At 40.3% G+C, this 24,708-nt stretch overlaps 1 protein-coding gene and 1 long non-coding RNA gene across 5 annotated transcripts in view; one reads left to right on the top strand and one right to left on the bottom strand.

The window, feature by feature from the left end:
* The window catches only part of LOC107000227 (uncharacterized), a 186,207-nt gene extending 163,460 nt beyond the window's left edge, over nt 1-22,747 (top strand). Inside the window, exons 4-6 of the long non-coding RNA XR_001447239.3 lie at nt 18,570-18,720; nt 19,326-19,566; nt 20,807-22,747. This is a non-coding gene — a long non-coding RNA (uncharacterized LOC107000227). The remainder of the gene's footprint in view (nt 1-18,569; nt 18,721-19,325; nt 19,567-20,806) is intronic.
* LGI1 (leucine rich glioma inactivated 1) overlaps nt 1-24,679 on the bottom strand; it is a 39,775-nt gene extending 15,096 nt beyond the window's left edge. The window contains exons 1-4 of one of the 4 annotated variants that reach the window (NM_001261057.1): nt 24,127-24,679; nt 23,655-23,726; nt 4,946-5,017; nt 4,779-4,850 (exon numbers count right to left, since the gene is read on the bottom strand). In NM_001261057.1, the coding sequence (NP_001247986.1) occupies nt 4,779-4,850; nt 4,946-5,017; nt 23,655-23,726; nt 24,127-24,341 (431 nt within the window). In that variant the 5' untranslated portion in view covers nt 24,342-24,679. The remainder of the gene's footprint in view (nt 1-4,778; nt 4,851-4,945; nt 5,018-23,654; nt 23,727-24,126) is intronic. The other 3 variants (XM_015147639.3, XM_077945102.1, XM_015147638.3) reach the window with 3 other exon arrangements.
* Nucleotides 24,680-24,708: the final 29 nt, after the last annotated feature.

The raw sequence follows: 24,708 nt of genomic DNA, 5'->3' as shown, positions 1-24,708 counted from the left end.
TACTCTTAATTGCCTTGTTATTCCTCATCCCATTTTAAAAGATTTTTATTATAACCCCATTTTACATGCCCAGTCTGTAGCATAGTGAAGCTAAATGGCCTGCCCCAAATTCCACAGCTGTTAAGGTGCAAAGCCGAGGAATTGATCTGAGGTGGAGAAAAGGGCACTTTGAAGCCTAAAGCCTTAAAAAGGAAACCAATGGTTCAGATAAATGCCAGCTTTATTAATAAGCAGTAAATAATGGAAAATAAACTTGACCTATTGAGCTGGCAGAGAGACAGTTGAACCCAGGCAGTCTAGTGGCAGAGATCACCCTCTTAGCTGCTACATTGCACTACCTCTTTACATACATGGCAATGTGAAGGCTAAAACAAAGCATCCTATGCAACTGATTGGGAATACGCAAGCATCCCGAGTTTGGGGACTGTTATATAGTTCTTTGTACCCCCTCAGTGCTGAGCAACCATTGGATACTCTACAATACATATAGATTGATGATAATTTTCTCCAAATATTTATATATATGCATGCAAACAACGCTGGTTCCACTGGGCCTTATCCACAGTGACACTTACATGGCACACAAAGCAATCATTACTAAAGACTCGTGGGTATTACTAGAAGCCAATACATAATGTTTGAAGACTTTGTCATCATTGGCCATAAACTAATTTTTATTCAGAAACTAATTTTTTATTCATGTTTTCCTGATTACCAAAATAACATATATTCACCAGAAAAATTTAAATATACAAACGATTGCTAAAATATACAAACCATTAAAACATTAAAGTGAAACATGCATAACATTAGGACAATGATTCAAAATAAAGTAATTGAGAATCTCAGGATTTGACAGGCTTTGAAAGGACTTAACTTTAAGAAGTCTCTCTGTCTTTTTAAGGGTTAATTTGTACGGTTTTAAGAGCTAATTTGCAGGGAAGGGGGGATCTCGCCTGATAGCCAGGTATATATAGTAACTTTTTTATTTTTATTTATTTGTTTATTTTTATTTTTATTTTTTCTTTGAGATGAAGTCTCGCTCTTTTGACCAGGCTGGAGTGCAATGGCGCTATCTCAGCTCACTGCAAGCTCCACCTCCTGGGTTCATGTCATTCTCCTGCCTCAGCCTCCCGAGTAACTAGGACTACAGGCGCCCACCACCACGCCTGGCTAATTTTTTGTATTTTTTTAGTAGAGATGGGGTTTCACCGTGTTAGCCAGGGTGGTCTTAATCTCCTGACCTCGTGACCCGCCCGTCTCAGCCTCCCAAAGTGCTGGGATTACAGGCGTGAGCCACTGCGCCTGGCCTGTAATAACTTTTAAGTTGTCCGTAAATGTCTCTTAGAAGAGAAATCTACTGACATCTCTGTATAAGAAGGTGAGAAAGTGCGTTGTTCCTCTAGGCATGAACTAAATTTATATAAATGCACAGGTAAGGGAGTGGCTTTAATGTTAGGCCAGAGTGGGAACCAGCTGGACCTGAAAGTATACGTCTAATCCCAACTATCTGCATTTTGAGATGAAGTATGTGGGTAGGGTTCCTGTTTTCAGGATCTTTTCTTTCTTCTCTAGTCATATTTCCTCCTCAAATCATGTCCCATGGAAGGATCCAGCCAGCTCAATAAAAGCTATCTGGTCCTGCTCTAACTGACACAGTGGAGATAGCACCGGACGTCTCATCAAAGACCGTGGGAGTTATCTGGCTTTACCACTTAGTAACTGGGGAGCAGCTTAAACTCATGGTGTACCTCCACTTGCTCTTTTGTCTGTGAACATAGTGCTACTGCCCTGTCTCTTTCATGGGGTCATCAGGAGACTATGATGAAGCCAAGAATATGAGAAAGCTTTGTAACCTCTTCCTGCAGCACATGCAGGTTAGAGGGTGAGGTGCTAATTCCTCACAGCTCGAATGTTTGCCTTGATTGGGAAGGATTGATCTGAGGTGGAGAAAAGTGCACTTTGAAGCCTAATGTCTTAAAAAGGAAACTAATGGCTCAGACAAATGCCAGATTTATTAATAAGCCATAAATAATGGAAAATGAACCTGACTTACTGAGTCGGCAGAGGGAAATTTGGGTTTCACATCCTCCCTACTCCATCTCTCCTTGAAAGACAGAAAGCAAAGAAGGAAGGAATAAAAGAAGGAAGGAAGGAAGAAAGAAAAGAAAGAAGGAAGGATGGAAGGAAGGAATTGTACAGTGAAGAATAGCATAATTCAAAAGGAGAAGATAACTTGGGGACAAAGGCCCTCAGTGAGAAAATATTTGTCCAATTTCTCTTGCTAGGCTGAGCTTCTCTAAGGTGGGACTAGATCTTACTCATCTTTGTAGGCCCTACTCCTTGTAAAGCATGTGTCACATCCTAGAAACTATTTAAGATGAACCATATGGCATTGCCATTTTTGTAGATAAAAAATAGCCTAACATTGGCAATGCCATATGAGTCAACCTAATAAGTGTTAGCTAAAGATGCAAGAGACCTAAGGGTCATATTCATTTAGCCAGCCTTAACCCCTGTTCCCTCATAACACCTTCCCACCTCCAGCAGCAGCTCAGAGACGTGGGACTTCTCTTTCACTGCCTGTAAGAGTCGTGCCTCTCTTTGAGGGCTGCCCTTGGTGTTCCTTGAACCTGAAATTTTCTGGATATTAAGTGTATTCTGTACCAGTCTCTCTCTCTTATGGGCTCCATACTGCTAAAGAAAGGGCATCATTAAGACCCACATTTAAATTCCCATTTCATTTGATAAACATAATAGGTTCCACTAAACAAAATGGGTGTCCTACACTAGGATGTCAAACAGACTTTTTTCTTTGCCTTTTTCCTCTTCCCCTTCCCTTCTTCCTCTCCTTTCCCTTCTTCTCTCCTCTCATCTTCCTTCCTCTTTTTCTTTTTTCCTCCCTCCTTTCCTCTCTCCTCCCTTCCTTCCCTCCCCTCACCTTCTCCCTCCCTTCCTTCCTTCCCTCCTTCCTTCCTTCCAAGACAGGGAAACATTTTTTCCTGTTCTGTGCATGAAGCCTGAGGGAAACCACAGGCTTTTAGGCTGGAGAGGAGACACAGCTGAATGAATTGGGCAAGTGAAGCTCATATCTGGGTTCCTCAAAAGGACACCTGAGTCCTACATCCTCCCTACAGCTCTCATGATGCTAAGCATTGGACAGAGGCCATGTGGATTGGGATGTATGTGAATCTAGTGGATTTCAAGTTGAGGTCATGAACTTCCATTTCTCCTTCCATATATTTGCTTCTTTTGTTTAATTTTGTCTGAAAAATGAGGTTTGGCAGTGTTGGGCTCTGTGATAAAACTGCATAACATTTATTCTGTAAACAGCCATCTTTGCATCATATCATGTCATTGACATGAAGAGTAGTATTGCAAACACTGTTTTTTTATTATAATAACTCTGTACAGAAGCCTTGAAAGGTATGATTTTGTAAAATATGTCTGGTCATTAGCTTCTCTTTGCTACAAAACAAGCAGCAGGAGAGAAAGGGGCCTGGTGGAGGCAGAGGGACAACCGCATGGACACGCTGGAAATCAGGCTCAGTCAAAGGACAGGAATTTTTGTCTCCTTTGTTCCCTGCTGCATCCTAGGGCCTACAGCAGAGCTGGGAATGAAGTATGATGAGAGAACAGGTTAAACTTGACAGAATGACTATGACACTTGGATCTCTTGCATCTGTATCTAGAACTGATAAGATACCTATTAGGTAGGTTGAGAAACAGCTGTTGAAAGGATGAAGAGTCACTGCAATTCAACTATTAAGTAGATGTTCTCATAATTCCATAACTGATCAGCTCATGAGGCATCTATCCCCTCCAAGACTGTTTCCTCATTTCTGAAAAGGGGATTATTGTGCCTGTTTGGCAGGATTATTGAGAGGATTAAATGAAAAGTGATGTAAATGTTAGTGCCTTTTCTTTCTATGTGCTTCCAGTTTCCTTAAAATAATCTATGTGTATGTAAGAGTGTGTATGTGTGTGTGTATGTGCGTGTGCATGCACGTGTGTGCCTGCGTGTGTGTGTGTGTGTGTGTGCGAATGTGTCTGTAGAGGGTGAGGGAGGCTAGAAGAAACAAGTTGTTTGGGTCATGTTGTTCAGGGTTTCTCAACCTGCCCACAATGCCACTTTAGGCTGGATAATTCTTTATTGTGAGGGGCTGTCCTATGCAGTAGATGTTTAGAAGAATCCCTGCCTTTTACCCACTAGATGCCAGTTACATCCCCCAGTTGTGACAACCAAACATGTCTCTAGATATTGCCAAATGTTCCCTGGGAGACAAAATTGTTCCCTGTTAAGAACAACTGCTGTTAGCTGTAATCACCCATTGAATAATTAAATATTTCACTGATAAACAAGTTGATCGGGTAGTATGAAGACATCGTCTGTGGCTATATTATGTTTAAATGTATATAAAGTGAGGGCTTATAGAGGAAAAAGAAAAGCTGATATCAAATTACATAGTCAACCCATAATGATCCATGAAGCAAGTAATGATGTAGATAATAAAAAAAGTTACTTCAGGCACACAATTTCCCTTCATTAGATTGCTTTTCTAATTATGGTTGATTTAGGATACAAATATTAATAGTAATCAATTTCTTGAACACCCTCTGACAGATGACAGGGAAAGATGGCAAGTGTGCATGGAGAGAAATCATTTGGGTTTCTTAAATTTTTATGGACACTCATAAAGTAGGTGCATTAACCACAGGTGATCAAACTTCATTGTCCATTAGCAAGCTTAAAAAGTAATAGCAATATTCATACTTACAAGTGAATTAATGACTTTAGTCCCCGGAAAGTATGTCTTGAAATTGACTTGATGTTGTTGTTTTCTATGAATCTGCAATAAGTTATAATATTTTTTGTCAAACAGTTACAGGAACTTGAGAGTACTTGTCCTGAATCATCATGTTTAAAAAAAGCTTTTTTACTTACAAATACTCTAGATGTGGAAGACCAATAAAAGCATCATCACTGATCACATCAAAGGAGTTCGATGTGAATAACCTGCCCAGAAAAAGTACACAATGAAAATGGTGAAACTGACAGATTGTCAATCTTGGCTGCTTTTATCTCTCAGAAAAATGAGTGGGAGTTGTATACAGAAAAATGTCTGCATGGCTGTCTGCTACAGTGTTAGTTATGCAGATAATCTATGCAGCATTCTTTTACTCCTAATCATCTCCTCATCAAAGGCTCATCAAGGGGTGCCTGGTGCCCCACTCCTCACAATGACTGCCACCTGCCCTGCGTGATATTTTGAGATACAATCAGAGCACCCAAAGCAACATTTTACATATTTTCATGACAAAGGCACTAACAATCTTTCTACTTGTTCTAGAAACCTCTGGAGTGTTCTGACTGGCAAAAACAATGGTGCTTGGGGTTTTGAGCCTGGGAAACCTGAAAAAATTAAGCTGCATGCCCAGTTGTGCTGTGATATCTCATAATAGACAGGCAGTTGACACTGGCTCCATGAACACCAACCAGCCTCCTCCTTTGCAAACAGACTGAAAATGGGAAACATGAGGTTCGGGAAGAGTCTTAGACCCATTTTATCACCGAATAGTTGAAACTTTTACTTGGACAAATATATTTGCAATTTCAAAATCCACAAGGATTTGGTTTTGAAATTACTGATGAAAAAGAACATCAATCAGCCATCCCACACCCTGTTGAACTCCTTGGAGAACTGAATGAGAGGCTTAAAAGAGGTAGTTTTAAGCTAAACCGTACAGCAATATATTATATTATGTCATAATGTAATAATAATAATAGTAATTCTGTTAGTAAAGCTTATCACTTTTACTTTGAAGCCGGGGATTAAATATAACTACCACGAACTAGCTCACTGAATTCACCTCTGAGCCTGTGAACTAGAGGAATTAAAACTAGGAGATCTGACTTTCTGAACATTTATGAGTCATCTGTTTGTCATCTGGGATTGCTTCAAATAATCAGAGGAGGGGGACAGCAAGGAGTTAGAGAAGAATTGGCATGAGTTGATAATTTTTGAAGCTGAAAGATGGATACATAAAAGTGAATTTTACTATTTTCTCTACATTTATATATACTTAAAATTTTTCATAAAAATGCGGAGAATGGGGGATAGGAATGAACCAACCAAACAAAAGGAGATGATTTCTTGCATTTCTTCCTAAACTATCAATCCTAGAGTGGTGTTGGATTGTCTTCTAATCCCTTATGCCTCTAATGTCATGGCTTTGTACCCAGATAATTTACTAGGTTCTGAAAAGCCAGCACTAATGAATAGTGATACATGTTAGAATTCCATATTACTAAAACAAATTCAAAGCTGTATGATTTCCATCACAGCTTTGGCAATTGTGTCTTTTCTGACTTCATGGTTCTGGAAATCAAGAAGATTCCTCAGCTTGACTCCAAGGTAAGCTAACATCCAAAGGCTTCCTTAGGTTCCAGACTTTCATTGCATTCAGTACAGGCAGCATCAGTGGTGGAGAGAATGGAATAAGGCAGAAATTGGTATATACAAATATTATACCTCTCACACTCACTGATTTGAAAAATGGCCCATGGACCATGCACTTCATAATCTCATACTCCAAGTTGCCAGAAGAAATAGTTTCCATTGCTACTTCCCTTTATGTTAAATCAGATGCAGGACAGAGTGGGAAATGAGTATCAGTGGGCAGAACTTGCCCATGCATGTCACGGGAAGAAAAGAGAGGATTTCTGCTAGATTTTTTGTCTGCTTGTTCATTTCTTATCCCTAGCACCTGTGATACAGCACCTGACCTATAGTAGACATTGAATAAATATTTGTTGAACAAAGAGGAATTCACTTTACATTAAATTCTGATCCTTACCAAATTACTGGATTAAATGTTTCTTACAGCAGGAATTCGCCCTTATTTGTTTTTGTGTCCCCAGTCCCGAGCACAGTTCCTGGAGGAATAATGTTTGTTGAACTACATTTCAAGGACTAAAACCTCTGGTGAGAACTACAAATGCATATGCAAAACTATGGATGAATATTGGAGGAAAGGAGCCAAAACACAATAAAGTACATCCTATATGATTATACTTATATAAAGTACAAAAGCTAATGTATGCTGCTAGAATCAGGAGAGTGGTTACCCTTGGAGGCAAGGAGCAATTGGGAGGGAACACAAGGGGCATCATTTGGGGTAAAGATAATACTGAATTTCTTGACCTGGGTGCTGTTTACAAGGGTGTTCACTTTGTAAAAAGTCATTGAGATGTACATTTATAACATGTGCACTTTTTCTTTACATATATTATACTTCAATTTAAAAGTTTCTTATAAAAGCTAAAAAAAAAAACCCCTCTGGCTAAGATAATAATGAATACCATAATCTCTCAATTCTAAATTCAATTGTAGTTTCTATGGAAAAAGATGTATAAAATTAGACATACATTCTAAAGATAGTTGAGTGGGCTATCCATTTTATTTTCCTACGTATACTTAAAAAGACTCCTACATCATATTCTATACAGAGGATGAAACTCTGACCCTTAATTTGTATGGATTCTTCTAAATATGTTTGATTTCATTATTATAATTTGTTATTGAACCAGATACGTTAAAGTATTCCACAGTCTCTATTAAGGGAAACTGTGCCCAACCCACCCCACCTACACAAAAAACAGAACTGGGGCAGACCACGGTGGCCATGTTTTACACTACACAACCTCTGTCCCTTTCCACAGAGTAGTCAGTCTCTAAACCAACCAGCATCCCATGGCCCAAGTAGCCTGGTTTAAAAAGGTGAGTTGGGCTAAGATGAGACCCTTGTTGGGGATCTGGAATTGGCCGACTGAGAAGTGCAGCCACCTGGTAGAGAAGCTAAAGGATAAAGGATGCCTTAGGGTTGAGTTGGATCCATGGTAGGCAAAAGTATGTGCAACGAATGCTTGGGAGAGTGCAGAATGGAGACCTCACCAAGGGAAGTTTTTTGAAGACTGGTATGGGAGAGATACCTAGATCTGTGTTGGAACTTGAGCCAAGGCTTCTGAATGCTGCTTGCTCTTGGAATCACCTGGACAGCATCAAAAATACTGATGCTTGGTTCCCACTCTCAGGGATTCTGGTAAAATTCTAAACCTGGGGTGTTGCCTGGGTTACTGAAAAGCTCCCTAGGTGACTCATATGCAGCCAGGGTTGCACATGGTAAGCTTCCCAGGTCAGTCAAAACACTGTCCCCTTTACCTGTGGTGACCAAGGGGCCTCTGCTCCTTGCAGCAAGTCTGCCTGGAGCAGTTGCTGTGGGGCGTGGAGGAGCTGTGGACTTTCTTGTCCCTATAACTCCGTGTAGCCTAGAGTCTGCAATAATATGAGTTGGAAGTGACAACTATCCTCACAACAGCAGCAGCATCATGGAGGGGTTTCTGAAACCAACGGACCGTCCAAATGACCTCGTTACTCTGAGCCACAGATCAGTGATCTGGACCCTGCAGGCGTGCCAAGCAGTCAGCCCGTGGGTTTGTGCAGAGGTGGTGCAGAATTTGCCCTCTGCCCCAGTTCCATGGGAACGTTGGAGGTTTCTCCTCTTTTTTTAGGGAAGCATTTTCCTAAGAAGCCAGGCATTTTCCCCTAGAATTTTGGTGGAGGTGGACACAGGGGTGTGCCTGATCTGTCTATACCCTCCCCCAAGGGCTGTGCACTTATTAATTCAGTAAGACAAGGGGCTGTGGGAGGAGAGGGGAGGATTTTTTCTTTAGCAACCACGGGAGTATGTTTCCTTACCAGAAGGGAGATTTAGAAAAATCATTTATATGAACTGTGGATTCCAGGCAGGTACTAGCTTATTCTTTGAATAATGATCTTTGCCTTCATAATAGCCTACATGTCATAGACTCCTGCCTGGATTATCTTATTTGGTCTTTAGAACAACTCTATGAAAGTAGTAAAGCAGGTAAGATCTATTTGACAGAAGAGGAAACTGAGGCCCAGAAGGCTACTAAACGCTTTCCTTGAGGTCACAAGGCCCAAGACCCCTGGTTCAGTACCCCTTTCCACACACTGGGTGACCTCTCAGCATAGGTCTCAGGTCACATAATGACATAATAACCATGTTCTGGCGAGCAGCCATAATACCACCACTCAGCTCATATGGATTTAAGAAAAGTAATTAAACAATAATGCCTTTCTTAGAGGAATTAATTAATCAGCGTAAGCAGTCTTAAAATCACATCCAGATCATATCAATCTGTGTTTTTCAAGTAGAAAGTTTAAAAATTTTGAACACACTTTGTGAGGTTTTTTCAGTTTTTTTTTTTTTTTTTTTTTTTTTGACAAAGTCTCGCTCTGTCACCCAGGCTGGAGTGTAGTGGCGCGATCTCGGCTCACTGTAACCTCCGCCTCCCTGGCTCCAGCAATCCTCCCACCTCAACTTCCCAAGTAGCTGGGACCACAGGAGCACAACACCAAGCCTGGCTAATTTTTGTATTTTCTTTTTTTTTTTATAGAGACTGAGTTTTGCCATGTTGCCCAGGCTGGTCTTGAACTCCTAGGCTCAAGCGGTCCACCTGCCTCGGCTTCCCAAAGTGCTGAGATTACAGGCATTAGCCACCATACCCAGCCTTGAATACACTTTGGTGAATTCTGTTTATAAATAATATATGCTCATTGTAGAAATTCTGGAAAACACAGAAAAGCTTAAAGAAGAAAATGAAGTGCACCATAATCATACTACCCAAAGACACTGATATGCATATGCATAATACACATATGGTATATACACAAATGTATTTCTAAAATTGACATCATATTATATTATTGTGTGTCCTTTTCATTTGCTTATTATATCATGAACAATTTCTCATGACAATCAAGTTTTCAAAAATACAGTTTCCATAGATTAGTAAGTTTTGTATTATGGATATATCATGATGTAACTTTTTCTTATTATTGATTCCAATGTTCACTATTATAAAAATGATTATAACCATCCTCATATATAAATATTTTTCCTATCTCTACTTGTTTCCTTATGATAGACTTAGGATAGATTTCTAAAAGTACCATTATTAGATTATGGATGGTTTTTAAATCTCTGGTTCTTCACTGCTGACTTGTACCAAATTACATGTCCAACTCTGAGTATGGAAATGCCTATCTGACCATATCCTCACCAACATTTAAAATTATCATTTTTATTTCTTTTTCTATGAAATCATGTCCTTTGACTCCTTTTGTTGCTTTCTAAGCACTTTTTATTTATTAAGGATATTACTTAGTCTTTTCCTAATTCTTTTGATGCTGAAAGTTTTTTCCTACTGATTACTGATTTGCCTTTTCATTAATGATTTTTAACATAGAGAAGTTTAAATTTTTATTTAACAAAATATATCAACTCCTATTATGTATTATTTCTTTGCTTTTAATTTTTTTTTTTTTTTTTTTTTTTTTTTTTTTTTTTTTTTGAGACAGAGTTTCACTCTTGCTGCCCAGGCTGGAGTGCAATGGCATGATCTCGGCTTACTGCAACCTCTGCCTCCCGGGTTCAAGTGATTCTCCTGCCTCAGCCTCCCGAGTAGCTGGGATTACAGGCATGTAATCCATGTAATCCACCATGGCATGTAATCCACCATGCCTGGCTAATTTTTGTATTTTTAGTAGAGACAGGGTTTCTCCGTGTTGGTCAGGCTGGTCTCGAACTCCCGACTTCAGGTGACCCACCCTCCTGGGCCTCCCAAAGTGCTGGGATTACAGGCGTGAGCCACCGCTCCCAGCCTGCCTTTATTCTTTTTTTAAAATCTTTTTTTAATCTTTTTTTTAAATCATGAATTTAGGGGGTACAAGGGCAGTTTTGTTACATGGATATATTGTGTAGTGGCGAAGTCTGGGCTTTTGGTATAACCATCACCCGAATAGAGTGCAATACACCCGTTAAGTATTGCATCATCTCTCCCTTCCTCCTACCCCCCACCCTTCTGAGTCTCCAATGTCTATCATTCCACACTTTGTGCCCATGAGTACATATTATTTAGCTCCCACTTATAAGTGAAAACATGCAGTATTTGACTTTCTGAGTTATTTTACTTAAGATAATGGCCTCCAGTCCATCCATGTTGTTGCAAAACACATGATTTCATTCTTTAAATATCCTTTCCTGTCTTCAGATCAAGGAAATACTGCCTACATCTTCCCCTTAACATTTTCTTTTTAGCTCTTAATACATTTGGGACTTACTTTTATGTATGGTGTGAGGGAAGACACTGCCTTGTTATTTTCTAAATATTTACCCAAATTTACCCAAAGCTTTCTGTTGAATAATTAACAGAATTTACAGAATCTCCCCTACTCAAGTGTGTGATATCCTTCAAATGTCTGCCACCTTGTTTTTTTGTTTGTTTGTTTGTTTTTTGCTTTTTTCTGGCATTTTCCAAGGATCAAATCTTGGATTTATTTTTTATTCCCACTGTTTTCTAATTTATTATTTTATCTTTTCTTTACTGCTTTTCTCCTGATTTCCTTAGGATGCTTACTAAGTTTAGTGCTCAATCATATACTTTTATTCTTTCTGAATAAAAAACAAAAGTATTTAGAAAATGGAACTTTACCTTGTGTAATGCATCTAGTAAGTTTTGCTCCATACTCATCTCTTAAAATTGCGTATTTCATTTCAATGGGAATTTAGAATAATATTCTTAAAATTCCCTGTAATTGTTTTTTTTTAAGCTTTCATAATTTCATTATTAATACTAAACTGGGATCAGAGGATGTGGCCTGTAAAATGCTAACACTAAGCTCTAATTCCTCCAGATTCCGCTGTCTATAGGGATGCGTCATGACTAAGTGACACTTTCACACTAAGGCCATAAAGCTGTTAGGGGATTCCTGGTTGAACGGAGAGGTAGGACACACAGAATTTACTTCAAAAGGAACGGAAAAGTAGGCAGCAGGGTTAGCATGGAGCTCAGAGTTCAGAGGGAACTCAGGGCCAGCAACAGAGAAGTAAATGAAGAAGCAGAAGATCTAAGAACGAGGATATAGCTACAGGGGATCAAGGTCAAGGCTGCCCAAATTCCAGGTGAGAGGCCAGAGACGGGAATGCATAAGAGCGAAAGGACTGGGCAGGCTCATGTGTTGGTGCTAAGTCTGGTGCGCCACTGAGGTGGTTGCCTGTCCTGGGGCCTCACCTCTCCAGAGGCCAGGGAAGCAGCACACTGAAGAGGGAATCAGGAAGCCTAGGTCCTAATATAAAATAGACCATAAATTCTGTGTCCTAGAGCATACCACTTCTCTCTATGTTGTAAAGCCAGGAGACTAGACTAGATCATTTGTGAGGTCCCTTGTAGCTCTAAAGATGTATGAGTCTATCCTTATAGCACTGCAGCCTTCATTCATGGAAGAGTAGGCATGTGGAGTCTGGGGAGCGGGGAGGCGGGTCTGCAGATGGCTGAATAGTTGGGGGAAGGGTGACTCCTGCTGAGAAAAGTTCCCATTGTCTCAAACTAGACTGCTCATTTGGTCCCGTGCCAGGCACCCTGGCTCTAATGACACGTACTTCTTCAGACCCTCTCCAGTCACCTGTAATATCTTGATTGCCATTAGAATTGTATCTGGCCCATCTGTGGCCTGCATCCCATCTTCCAGCCTAGAGCAGGTTTTCCTGGCTATGGAGGGAGATGATCTAGGGGGCTCTTCCAAATGATTCCCAACTCCGTGAAAACCACTCTGATTAAGAAGGGAGAAGTGAGTAGCCAGCACCTGGTTGTCACTTGGAGAATGAATTGATTGGATTCAGAATAGAGAATCAGGTTTCTAAGCTTGTAACTGCCAGTTATAATTGTATGTTTACACATTAAGTAGGTAAATCTGTTTCATCATCTGTTAAAATAGGATTGAGGATGCAAAAAGACTTCCTGGATGATTTTAAAAATTATGTGAGGTAATGTGTATGAGCATATCTCCAATGCTCCTGCCAAGGAATAGCTAAGCAAAGAGCACAGACATCAAATGTCGGAGCTGGAAGAGCTCTTAGATCTAGGAAAAGGACACGTGTTTTACTGCAAAGGAAACTCAGGTCCCGTGAGGATGTCACCTGCCCCAAGAAGACTCTGATTGACATCTTCTAGGATATTAGGTAGGACATGGACAGTGTGTACAAACACGAGTGTGCACACTCCCAAGTGAACATGGGTTTGTTTGCATATGTATATATAAATGAAAGAGCACAAGATGCACAGGTTACAGCTGTTAGAAGATATGGAGGGACAGCTGCAGGGGCTTGCCAAGTTGTTTAAAGCTGGCTTTGCTTAAATGATTCAAACCCTTTGGTTTTTACTAATATTCTCCTTTATCCAAAAGAATAGGGCTGGTTAAATGATAATTAATAATAGGCTGATGATTCACTTTAGTTAAATGCACACATTCTAAGTGCATGTGCCATGTGAATAATTTACATTTGAATATTTTAAAATATGCTCCTAATACAGAAAAGCATTAAAATTGGAAGCATCACACAAGTACATTATTTGACAGTTCTTTTTGACTCTCAATCTTGAAAATTCAGCTGATCCTTAATTAGATTACCAACTCTTCAACCTGGATTGATTAGAATGACCTAAATTTGGTTCCACACTAACCTGAGGGTGGGGGGCACTCCAGAGAGATATGTAGTCCAACTCCTCTTTTTACAGATGAGGAGACTGAGGCTGGCAGAGGTTAAGTGACTTAACCAAGGTCACATCTTTTGTCAGTGGTGGGGCTAGGATTAGGATGTGGATTTTAGATTTGCAGGGATGTCCTTGACATGCACACTAGCAAACATTTGAGCATGTGCCCACTCCGTTTTGAGTGGTAACCCCCATTTGGTAATCCCCAATTCTCCTGGGATTATCTCTCATCCCAGGGCAGTGAAAACTCTTCTCTTCCAGGAATTGGCACAACTAGTCAGCAGCCCACCCTCCCCGTGTGTTTATAAAATCACCCTGGATCTCCCCGGTCCTGGAACACCAAGGAGAAGGGCCTACTCCATGCCAGCCCTCATCTTCAACAGTTTGACATCTGATTTTAATCCTCAGATGAACACTAAGATGTAGGTTTTATATTCTCCACGTAAGAGATAAAGAAAACCAAGGTGAGGGAGGTGAAGTGATTTGAAGCTTGGAAGTGGCAGAGCTGGGATTCCAGGCTAAGGCTTGTTCTCTCCTTTCCCGACTTCCCCAGGACTGGTGAGTGGCCATGAGGAAGCCAACTCCCTCTTTTTAGTATCAGCCCTGCCCAGTATCTGCTGGAAACCTACAACAGCCTTGCCCACAGTATATACTCCCAGAGTATATTCCCTGGAACGCACGACCTTCAAGGGGTTAATAGGTTTATGTGCACAAAGACTGGCGGATACATTTAGGAAAAGTGGGTTAAAGAAGTTAATCAGAGTTCTTAACTATGCCTTTTCTATCCTTAAGTAAATTGAGACTCTTCAAAATGAAATTCAATATACAGTTTCCTAATCTCACTGATAATGGGACTCTTTTATCATTGAGCTTCCTACAAAATGAATATTCCATGGAACATACCCAGGGAAATGCTTGTTTAGCCATTTAGAAAATAGCTGTGATGAGGCCGGGCGCGGTGGCTCACGCCTGTAATCCCAGCACTTTGAGAGGCCGAGGTGGGTGGATCACGAGGTCAGGAGATCGAGACCATCCTGGCTAACACGGTGAAACCCCGTCTCTACTAAAAATACAAAAAATTAGCCGGGCGTGGTGATGGGCGCCTGTAGTCCCAGCTACTCGGGAGGCTGAGGCAGGAGAATGGCGTGAACCCAGGAAGCGGAGCTTGCAGTGAGCTGAGATCGCGCCACTGTACTCCAGCCTGGGCGACAGAGCAAGACTCCGTCTCAAAAAATAATAATAATAAATAAATTAAATAAATAAAAAAAGAAAAGAAAATAGCTGTGATGAAACCTGCTCCAAGTAAAAACAGTGAGAGTATATATTTACACTCAGAAGCCTTTTCCTGTTGAATGAGCTGCAAGCAGTCATCTCCTTCCTCCAAAAGCTGGAGATATAGTGGGAGGTCCCTAAAGAAGGGGTGTGTACTAAACCCCTTGAACAGGTAGAGAGCCTACTGGGGAGGCTGACTCCCAGAGGTCACATCAACAAATCCACACTAACAAAATGGTCTCGAGTTGCTCCTTATGTGGAGACAGACCGTTTAATGTATCCATTATGATGGGATTCTTTCCACCTGCGTATCCTTTGCTATCCAGCCTCTCTAGAATGAGGTGGAGTATAAATAATTAAGCTAAAAATAAAGTGAATTATCATATGCATATATTTCCAAAGTACTGTATGTTCCATAGAACCAATATTCTATGAGATGTTAAGAAAAGTAAACAATTTTGAATAATTTCAGAGATGTTTCCATGCCAAGGTAACTTCATTGTAAATAACCAAGCAGGGATAGAACATGCGGTTTCCCAAATTTATTTGAGCACAGAACTCTTTTCTTTCAGGTCAACTGCTCCACAGGACACAAGTTTAGACAACAGTAGTCTAAGGTGTAACTTTAAAGTAAATAAGTCCTTTTTCTTTTGCTTTTTTCTTTTCTTTCTCTCTATTTTTGTTTAAGCGAGGAGATCAGAGCTTACACATATAAATGAGAGTTGCAACCTAGGGAAACTAGCTGCTCTTGCCAGCAACGCGGCCACTCTTTCAAAGGGCTTTTGAAACTCCTTTCAGTCATTGTCTCCAGGAATTAGGGCACATTCTCCTGAATACCCTTGTTAATGGCGAAGGTTGACCCTTTGAGAGGGGATTTGATTTTGGGAACAAAACTATGCAAAGTCAAGCATGATGATTCATGTTCAGGAAGAAGTAGACAGCAGTGGTTAAAAGTGAGGACATGAGTTTAAACCCCAGCTCTGCTACTTAATAGCGGCATGACATTGAGGAGGTTACCTTTTAGGACTCAGTGTTTCATTTGCAAAATGGAGATAATTATATCTACCTCAAAAGGTTACCATGATGATGATATTAAAAATGAGATCTATAAAATGCTTAGCACCAAGCAATACAAAAATAACTAATGCCTCTAATAAAACCTTGCCTGGTTTTATTGCATGGCTTGTAAACTGGAAGTAAAGACAGTTCTCAAAGGAGGGTCCAGAAATCTTTAGCCATGGAAGCACAGTTGGGCAAAATCTATGGCCCTCTATGAAGTCAAGAGTGATTTGTACGTATACATTCTAGTTTGTATTTTTAAAGATCCATTGCCTTTTGATCACATTTTACACATGCAAGCACCTGCCATCTTGCTATGTAAAAATGGGCCTAACAATTTTTTTCCAATCCTTGCTCCATGAGAGGGATACTGAAACATCATTTTATCATCAGCTACCACAGGGAGAGCCTGGTAAGGTCCCTTTGGACCTGTTTGGGAGATTGGGAATGACAATTATTGTATTAATAATCTTACAACAGCCAGTTTCATATTATGAGGTTCTTTCAATGAACAACCTAATGTATTGGCTTGTTAGAACTGATTCAATAATCTTTGTCCATTTCTTTTTATCTCTTTCTTTATTTTTTTTTTTGAGACGGAGTCTCGCTCTGTCACCCAGGCTGGAGTGCAGTGGCGCAATCTTGGCTCACTGCAAGCTCTGCCTCCTGGGTTCACGCCATTCTCCTGCCTCAGCCTCCTAAGTAGCTGGGACTACAGGTGCCTGTCACCATGCCCGGCTAATTTTTTGTGTTTTTAGTAGAGACGGGGTTTCACCGTGTTAGCCAGGATGTTCTTGATCTCCTGACCTCATGATCCGCCCGCCTTAGCCTCCCAAAGTGCTGGGATTACAGGCGTGAGCCACCACACCCAGCCATCTTTGTCCATTTCTTTAACCATACCATTTCTTTATTATATTAAAGTAACTGTTTGTAGAATACAACAGAATTTTAAGATAGGAGGAGACCTTAGATGTAATCAAATGCAAGGGTCTCAAAATGCCAACCTATGTTTGTTTGGTCTTTATCCTGTTTAAAAATCTATTTCCAGATTTCCACCTTCCCCTAAAAATTAGGAAGGTAGGGCTCCATATGTATGTACCACATTCCCTTCAGCAATAGTCAGTTGGAGCAGGGGACGTCATTTTTAGGTAAGACATGTCTTCTCTGGTTTACCTCAGTCACCACTACTCCCTATTGTCTTATACTCAACTGCTTCCTTCATTGATCTTACCACCTCAAACCCCACTAGCATTTGAGTTTCAGAACCACAATTTAATCTACCTTTAATATTTTATGCAATAAAAGCTGAGGTCCAGTGATATTTTGTGACCTACCCAAGGTCATGCAGCCCAATAGTGGTCAAACTGAATTTCAAACCCGTATCTCCTGACTTCTCCTTCAGGCCCCTTTCTATGCTACCATAGAACCACTCATCTGAAGACTGCCGATGTTAATTATTTCAACAAAATCTGGCACGTTTTGCAAAATGTGGTGCCAGTCATTTTATTCATGAGGAAGAAAGGAGAGGGTTATGACTTTTTTTTGAAAGGTAAATAGTTCATGTTTCCTGCGAGAAGTATTTAAAGAAAAGGTTTCTCAGCAAGTTCTGCTGGAGAACTGTGTATAGAACCACAAAATGTTTAAAGCTGAGATTATTGGCAAATGCAGATTATACAATCAGACACTAATCTGATGTTACGGTAGTTCCAATTAAAGCGATTTTCAGATACTGTAGTAAAGCTAATGTGTATTGAGTTACAGGAACCTTGCCAAGCATTTTCCATGCACTGTTTTACTTAATCCTTACTGTAAATCTGTGCAATAGGTACTATGGTTCTTCCTCATTTTGTAGAGATAGATATCAAGACTTGATTAAGCTTGCCCCAAATCACACAACTAGTAAGCAGCAGAGTGGGGATTTGAACCCATGCTTATCTGCCCACAAGCCTGTGTTGTCTGCCTCATTGCCAGCTCACCAGGGTCAGCTGTTTTGATATTACAGCTGATGCTGTGAAGCCCTTGCAGACATTTTGTAGCCCATGTTAGCCACAGCATCAACAACCAGCAAGCATCACCATCATCACTAATCAACTGAATATCATTTTGAACAAAATGAGAACACTTATCAAGACTACATTATAATACATTTAAGCAGGCCAGACAAATACCTGTAATCCCAGCACTTTGGAAGGGTGAGGTGGGAGGATTGTTTGAGACCAGGAGTTCAAGACCAGCCTGGGAAACATAGCAAGACCTCATCTCTACTTACATAAAAATAATTTTTTAAATGAAACCAATGCATTCAAATACAGGCAAAGTATAATTTACCATATCAAGAATCACTACCAGCCTGGAGCTGCCATATCAGGGTGAAAAGTGACAGCGTGTCACTCATCTTTGTGTCCCTCACAAAGCCCAACATTTTACCTGCTACCCAGTAGAGTCTCAAAACATGTCTGCTAAAATGGGAGGCTTTTGTTTTCATTTTGTTGCTGCTTGCAACTATACAATAAATAAATACTTGTTTTGGCTAAGCAGGTACTTAAATAAATCAAAAAGGAAATTATCTTTGTGTTAATGATTTTTCTTTTCATATTAATAGTGCTTAACTAACATTTCCCTCTGGATGTCCGGTCAGACTGGATAAAGGAGCATCCTACCCTTCCCAGGACAGACTAGTCAGCCTCTTCAGTCCAACTAAAAACCAAGGAGGCCAAATGTGAAGTCAGCGTGGGACAAAAGAGATTCAAGCGGTGGGTCTAACGAAAGGCTTAGACGCTTTGGGTTTGAAATCTGGTATGCTGGAAATCTCTGCTGAGGAGGTTTGAATTTACAACTTCATGAGCAAATATCTCCTCGAGGTTTTTTAGTTCGGCTCACTTCCCAGACCTCCACGCCATTAGTCCACATGAACTCAGATAGAGTGCACCAAACATCAGAAAGAGTGTGAACATGACCAGCACTATCTGCTGAGAGTAACACAGGAGCCTTCAGCACAAAATCAATGGAAACATAAACTGGATTCAACAAATATATGGGAAGCCATGTCTGGGCTTTTCTCTGGGACCACAGCTTGTGGGTGATCCTCCAAGAAAGACACAAGGCAGATACAAGCACCATAGCTCTAATAAATGGCACACAGTGCCAGACATCAGTAAAGTCTAGAGAATTTGAGAATCAACAGAGGTCATAGAATGAGATCCTGCAGAACTTGTTTGGGCACGTGTGTGTGTGTGTGTGTGTGTGTGTGTGTATGTGTGTGTGTAAAGTCAATGGTGTGAGTGATAACCCTGGACAAATAGAAAGGGCCAAATGCTATGGACGGCAGCTCAGGTGTCTGGACTTTCTCTGTTTCTAGGGAGTCATGAAAGCATGGAGAGCTGTGTCTCAGGAAAGGCAACGCTAATGGAGGTGGGTCAGATGGGAACTGCAAGCAAACAGGGAGGCATGGAGGCTCCTGCCACAGCCTGTGAAACAGTGAATGAAATGCAGCCTCAATGAAGGCAATGGTGCTGTGGTGAAGAGGAGGAGGCAGATTCTCATGCTGTTGGACAGGATACGTGTCCAGGGGGAAGTGGACAGTGAAAGAGAGCGGTCAGGTAACTCTGAAATTTCTTGTCTGAATAACTGAAAGGATGAAATACGCTTTCAGAGAAAACATTTGTGGCGAGCGCTAGTTTGTGTAGTTACGAGAATTAATTCGCTTCAAATAACAAACCTGTACGTGGACCCTTGAATCTAAAATAAAACTTAAAATGATTTTTAAGAAAGTAAAAACAAAAAGAAGTAATTAGTTAAAAAGTTAAAGATTAGATCTATGGATCATTGGGCAAATTGTAGACAAAACAGCCTAGATGCTTTTTGGTCCATCATGGGGACATCAGCTGGGTATAAACCAAAACATGCTCATCTATAACCAGCTAATAATTCCTCCAAAAGCACCCTTGGCTGATAGGTCTGGCTTGAGTGGTCATTGAAGACTGCTAAATTATAGGCTTGTAATATAAGGAGGAATAGAAAAAGGTAGCAATTGCTTTAAAGGTAAAGGAGACCATGGGTATTTTTTCCCGGACAGATCATATTTTGAAGGACTAAATGATAAAGCCTTAGTAAGGATGGACTGATTCCTTCCTTTGTTCATGTCTTTTGCTTTTCCATTGTTTTTATTTTTTAATTTCTTATGGATCATGTATTTATGTGTTGACTGTGGATTCATTTTTAAAATAATGCCATTCCCCTCCTTTGACCCTAAAAGATCAAAGATCAATTCTGTCTTTCAAACAAGACCACATCCAGTTGGAATACTAAGAAATTTTTTCTGGTCACATTGGATTCTTACATGCAGTGTTTTTGTTTTGTGTTATTTTATTTGGGTATGATACTAAAACTACCCTGGAAATCACTCCCTGAAAATAGAACACTCTTAGGAATTACAGGGGTTTAGTTAATTAAAATACGTTATAAATGGGTGATGACGTGGCCACATTTTGTCCTCTTAAATTGGAATTTCACTTCCATCATGAGCCCATATCATTGGGGATTTCAGTCTGCAGTTGAGAAGGAACAGGGCTGTAATGTGTGAAAACACATTTCTCTAAATTCCATTCACTAAAAGTACCACTTTCTATCACTAAAAGCAAGCTAGAATGCATAATCATTGTCATTGGTTATGTTTCAAAACTGGCCCTATGTAAAACATGAATGAAATTGCATTTGCTTTGGAAAGGTTTTTGTTGTTACGTTTAAAACCATAAATGAGATTTTTAAAAAAATGTATTTTACAACTAATCTGATGAATTTGTATTGAATAATTTTATTCTTTCTCTCTCCTCTCTACAGAATGTGGGTTTCTGTTTTTCTTGTTCTCCAACACAAACTGCCAGCCACGGCCTACCAGGATCTTTTCCCAAACACTGCATGTAACTGAAGATACCATGTCTGTTTTCCTCAGTACCCCAGACTGACATTTCAACAAGTACTTCTCATCATGGCTTTTGCAGAAGCTCTGAAAAAGCATCTGGGGGCATAACGACATTATCAGATTTTTAGGGTGGATGATGGAAATAGGACATTTGCTTTAACCCTTCCCAACAACAAAGCAAGAAACCAACGAACTGTCTTCCTACATCAATCACGCTGAATTGATTCTGAAATTTATCTCTTCACAGTGTATGAGGGGTGAGTGTGGTAATTCACAATCACAAATGCTACTGGAATTCATTGCAAACCTCAACGGCTTGTGCAATCTAGGCCTAATCTGGTGGTCCAATGCCGCTGGTCTTCATGTTCCAATGGGGGATTGGCAGATCATATGGGGTTTTCAGGGCACTGGACAGCCCTGTTTCACAGAAGAGACCTTTCTGTCTGGGATCCATGCATTCCCACAATTGTTATGATCGCTTCATAGTTCGTATTCAGAGCCTTCTCGTCTATTTCCTACTCACTGCACATGAGTTTATTAGGCCTTTTCCTGAGGATAGGAGGAAGCAGAGAACATTGGGCAGGAAGGATGGAGAGCAGAGTCTTTAGGCACAGGGTCCTGGAGATTAGGGACAAACTTTGGCCCCTGACAATTTTGCATAAGATCAGCACTGGCACAAGTCTACCATGTTGAGGTTAGCCAATCTGAGTTAACCGAGAACACACAGGGCGAGAATTACTCGCCTTTTGTTATTTCTGAAACCTGAACTGCTTTTAGAAATAAAGGCTGGAATGTTCCATAGGAACTCGGAGCATGGGACACGGGCATGGTACACACTCGGTTGGGCTATTTAAAAACCAGTCCCTTGGCTTCCCTCTGTGATTCTAAATACGTGTAATCACATTACCCTGCAGCAGCCGGTAACTATTTCTATAACATTGTCCAGCATCTGTGCTTGCCGTGACTGGGTCCACCCAACAAAAACAAAGCGGAGATGTGGTAACTGATTAGGTTAATCACTCCAGGCTTTCTGTGCCACAGCTAATGTCCATCTAGTGTCTACTGACACTACTCCTAGAATTTTAAGGACTGATCTATGTAACTATCCTAGGGGAAGGGAGGTGCCTTAGCATATCAAAAGGATGCTTTTTAAATGAGCCATTTATTCATTTAACAAGTGAGCACCATAAACACAATTTATCACTTTCTCAGAGACAGCAAATTCTTATCCTATGGAAGGATCTCAGCATTAGAGACTCTGCCCCTTTCTGTGGGAAAGAATCTATCTTTTTTGGATTTGTTTGATGTGCTAACTAACACTTCCCCCAGTCACACCACTAGCCATCAATCAAATAGATAAACTCCTTAGGAATATCTAGTCAATTGTTAATCATTTGAAGACATCAGCCAGTAGAAGGACATTAGCCAACAACATTACATAATGTCAAAACAACTGATCAAGTTTGTGAATTCAACTAAACAGTCAAACCAGTTTAGGAATTTCATATAGACAAAACAATAGATTGAGTGACTTTTAGCTTTTTAGCTTGATGCAAATTTTTTAAACCCTGCCATTTATAAAATGTGTAAGCATTCGGCATACCCTATGCCAAGTGTTTTATCTACTTAAACCTTGGAAATATGTGTTCTCACTTCCATTTTAGAGATAAGAAGACTGAGGCTTAGTTAGATTTAGTAATCTGCACAAGACTGCATGCTTAGGTTCTATGAGTGGCAGGGTGAGGTTTAAACACTTGTCTCCAACGTTCACTCCATGCTGTTTGCCTCTGTGTATGTAACTTCAAACAGCCAAAATGGCCAGGTAAGGCAAGAAAATAAAAAAAATAGAAAACAAACAAGTGAAAGGCTTGGCTCCTGAATCATGCAGTTAAGATAGCCAAGACTCAGCTGATCCACAATTGGCTAGTCCTGCCCATATCCCTCCAGCTACAAACCAAGTCTGTGACCTGATACCTAAGTCCTGGGAGACCTCTTGACCCCCATGTGATACCGCTATAAGAAGTAGGACTCTAACTGCCAAACATTACACATCAGAACAAATTTTACGTGTTCCATTATGCCTGTGAATAGATCTGATTTCTTAGTCAAATATTATTTTTTTGAATATTTTCAGGCATAGAGTGAATATGTGGTTCCCTTGTGGCCAACTCAAAACATATAGCAGAGAGTAATCCTTTGCACTATTCTATATTAATATTTTCTTTCCCTCCTTGTAAGGGAACTAGTTATAAATTAGATGAGATTAAAAAACTGTCTCTTGAGAATTGATATTTTAAGGAATTACCTAGAAAGAGCTGAGGTGTTTTCTTCCCCCACATGGTAAATCATACAGAGTAGCAGCCTGCCCCAGATCCCCGGGAGACAACATCTTGAACACATATGTTATGCTGGGTTCTGTATTGACTAATTCAAAAACTCCAGGGCAAAAGAACCAAAGTTCCCAAGTTAAAAATGAAAGTAAAATAGTGGAATGGAATTGGGATCATTGCTGCAACATTCCAACAACTTCATGAATAGCCATTAAAGTAGACAGCACGACAGGTTAACAAATTTACCATTGTAAGACTCAATCTGCACTGTTGGTGTGAAGTCGCAAACAAACCCATCTACCTCTCACTTTACTGATATTCTGTTTTCTCAGAAATAGAATCACATTTGACAAAATTAATATTGAGATCATTTTACTAGAAGGCTTATCCAAATATATGCCATATTAAAAATAGTCATGATATAAATATTTCTCACAAGAGCTGCAGCGATGGTGTGAATAAAAAACTCCCTTCTGAGATTTCAGTAAAACCAGATCTCACAAAGGATCTGAAAGAAAACAAAAAACAGAAAACAAACAAACAGACACACACAAAGAGACACACACACACAGAACAAACCTTATGTTAATCCGGTTTAGCATAACAGTGACTATTTTGACACTATTTTATGAAGTACGATACTATTCCTTCCCGGATGAAGTAAGAGAAATGAATCGGCTACAGGTTTCTCATGATAATGTTCAGGGCTGGAGGTATCTAAGCATGTTCGGTAGCAGCTAAAAAAATCAAAAATTCTAAATGCAGCAAATGTTAGCACCGTCAAATGGCCATGCATGCAAGAGGAATCTCTCTCTCCATGCCCTTCTACAAATACATGCAAAGCCCCAAATCCACCGGCTGGAATTTTTAAATCGTAAATTACATATCAAAATGCTTACGGGCCTTACAATGAGATAACATCAGGAGGAACGGTGCGTGGAATGGATCTGGCATTCTCACATAAAGCATTATCTTTGGTACAAGTACACACGGCAGGGCATTTTGGCTTCGCTGGTTTCTTCCCCTCAGTCAGCAAAAGCGCAGATAAGAGACATAGGAAATAAGCAATTCTTTTCAGGGGAATGCAGGCATTTCCCATCCTTTTGCTTCTTTCTGATTCCATGCAGTCGAGAAAATATCCCCAACCATGAACAGGGCTTCTGGAATTCAGATGGTGATTGTCTTGCTCTAAGAACAGGTCACATAGGAGTCCACCCTTTTCCTCTGCCTCTGTATCTCTGCTTTTTCAAAACAGAGACCTGCAGCTGATTCGTGAGCTTCTCCTCGCTCCAGCAATGCACTGCTCGGGGGAAGAGACCTGTGAGGTACTGTGAGATGGGAGGGATCCAACTGCTGGAGGAGAGAGCCGACTTGCATCACCACGAAAACACTGAGCACAGACCAGCCTTCGAAGGCAAAGTGAAGTGATGTCACAGAAAATAAACAGCTTTCTGCTTTCACCGGGAGGCCCTTTAATTGTTACCAAAAAT

This window comes from Macaca mulatta, chromosome 9, assembly GCF_049350105.2.
Source record: "Macaca mulatta isolate MMU2019108-1 chromosome 9, T2T-MMU8v2.0, whole genome shotgun sequence".
NCBI lineage: Eukaryota > Metazoa > Chordata > Mammalia > Primates > Cercopithecidae > Macaca > Macaca mulatta.
Note: the sequence above shows the minus strand (reverse complement) of the source record. Positions and strands in the feature narration are given on the sequence as shown.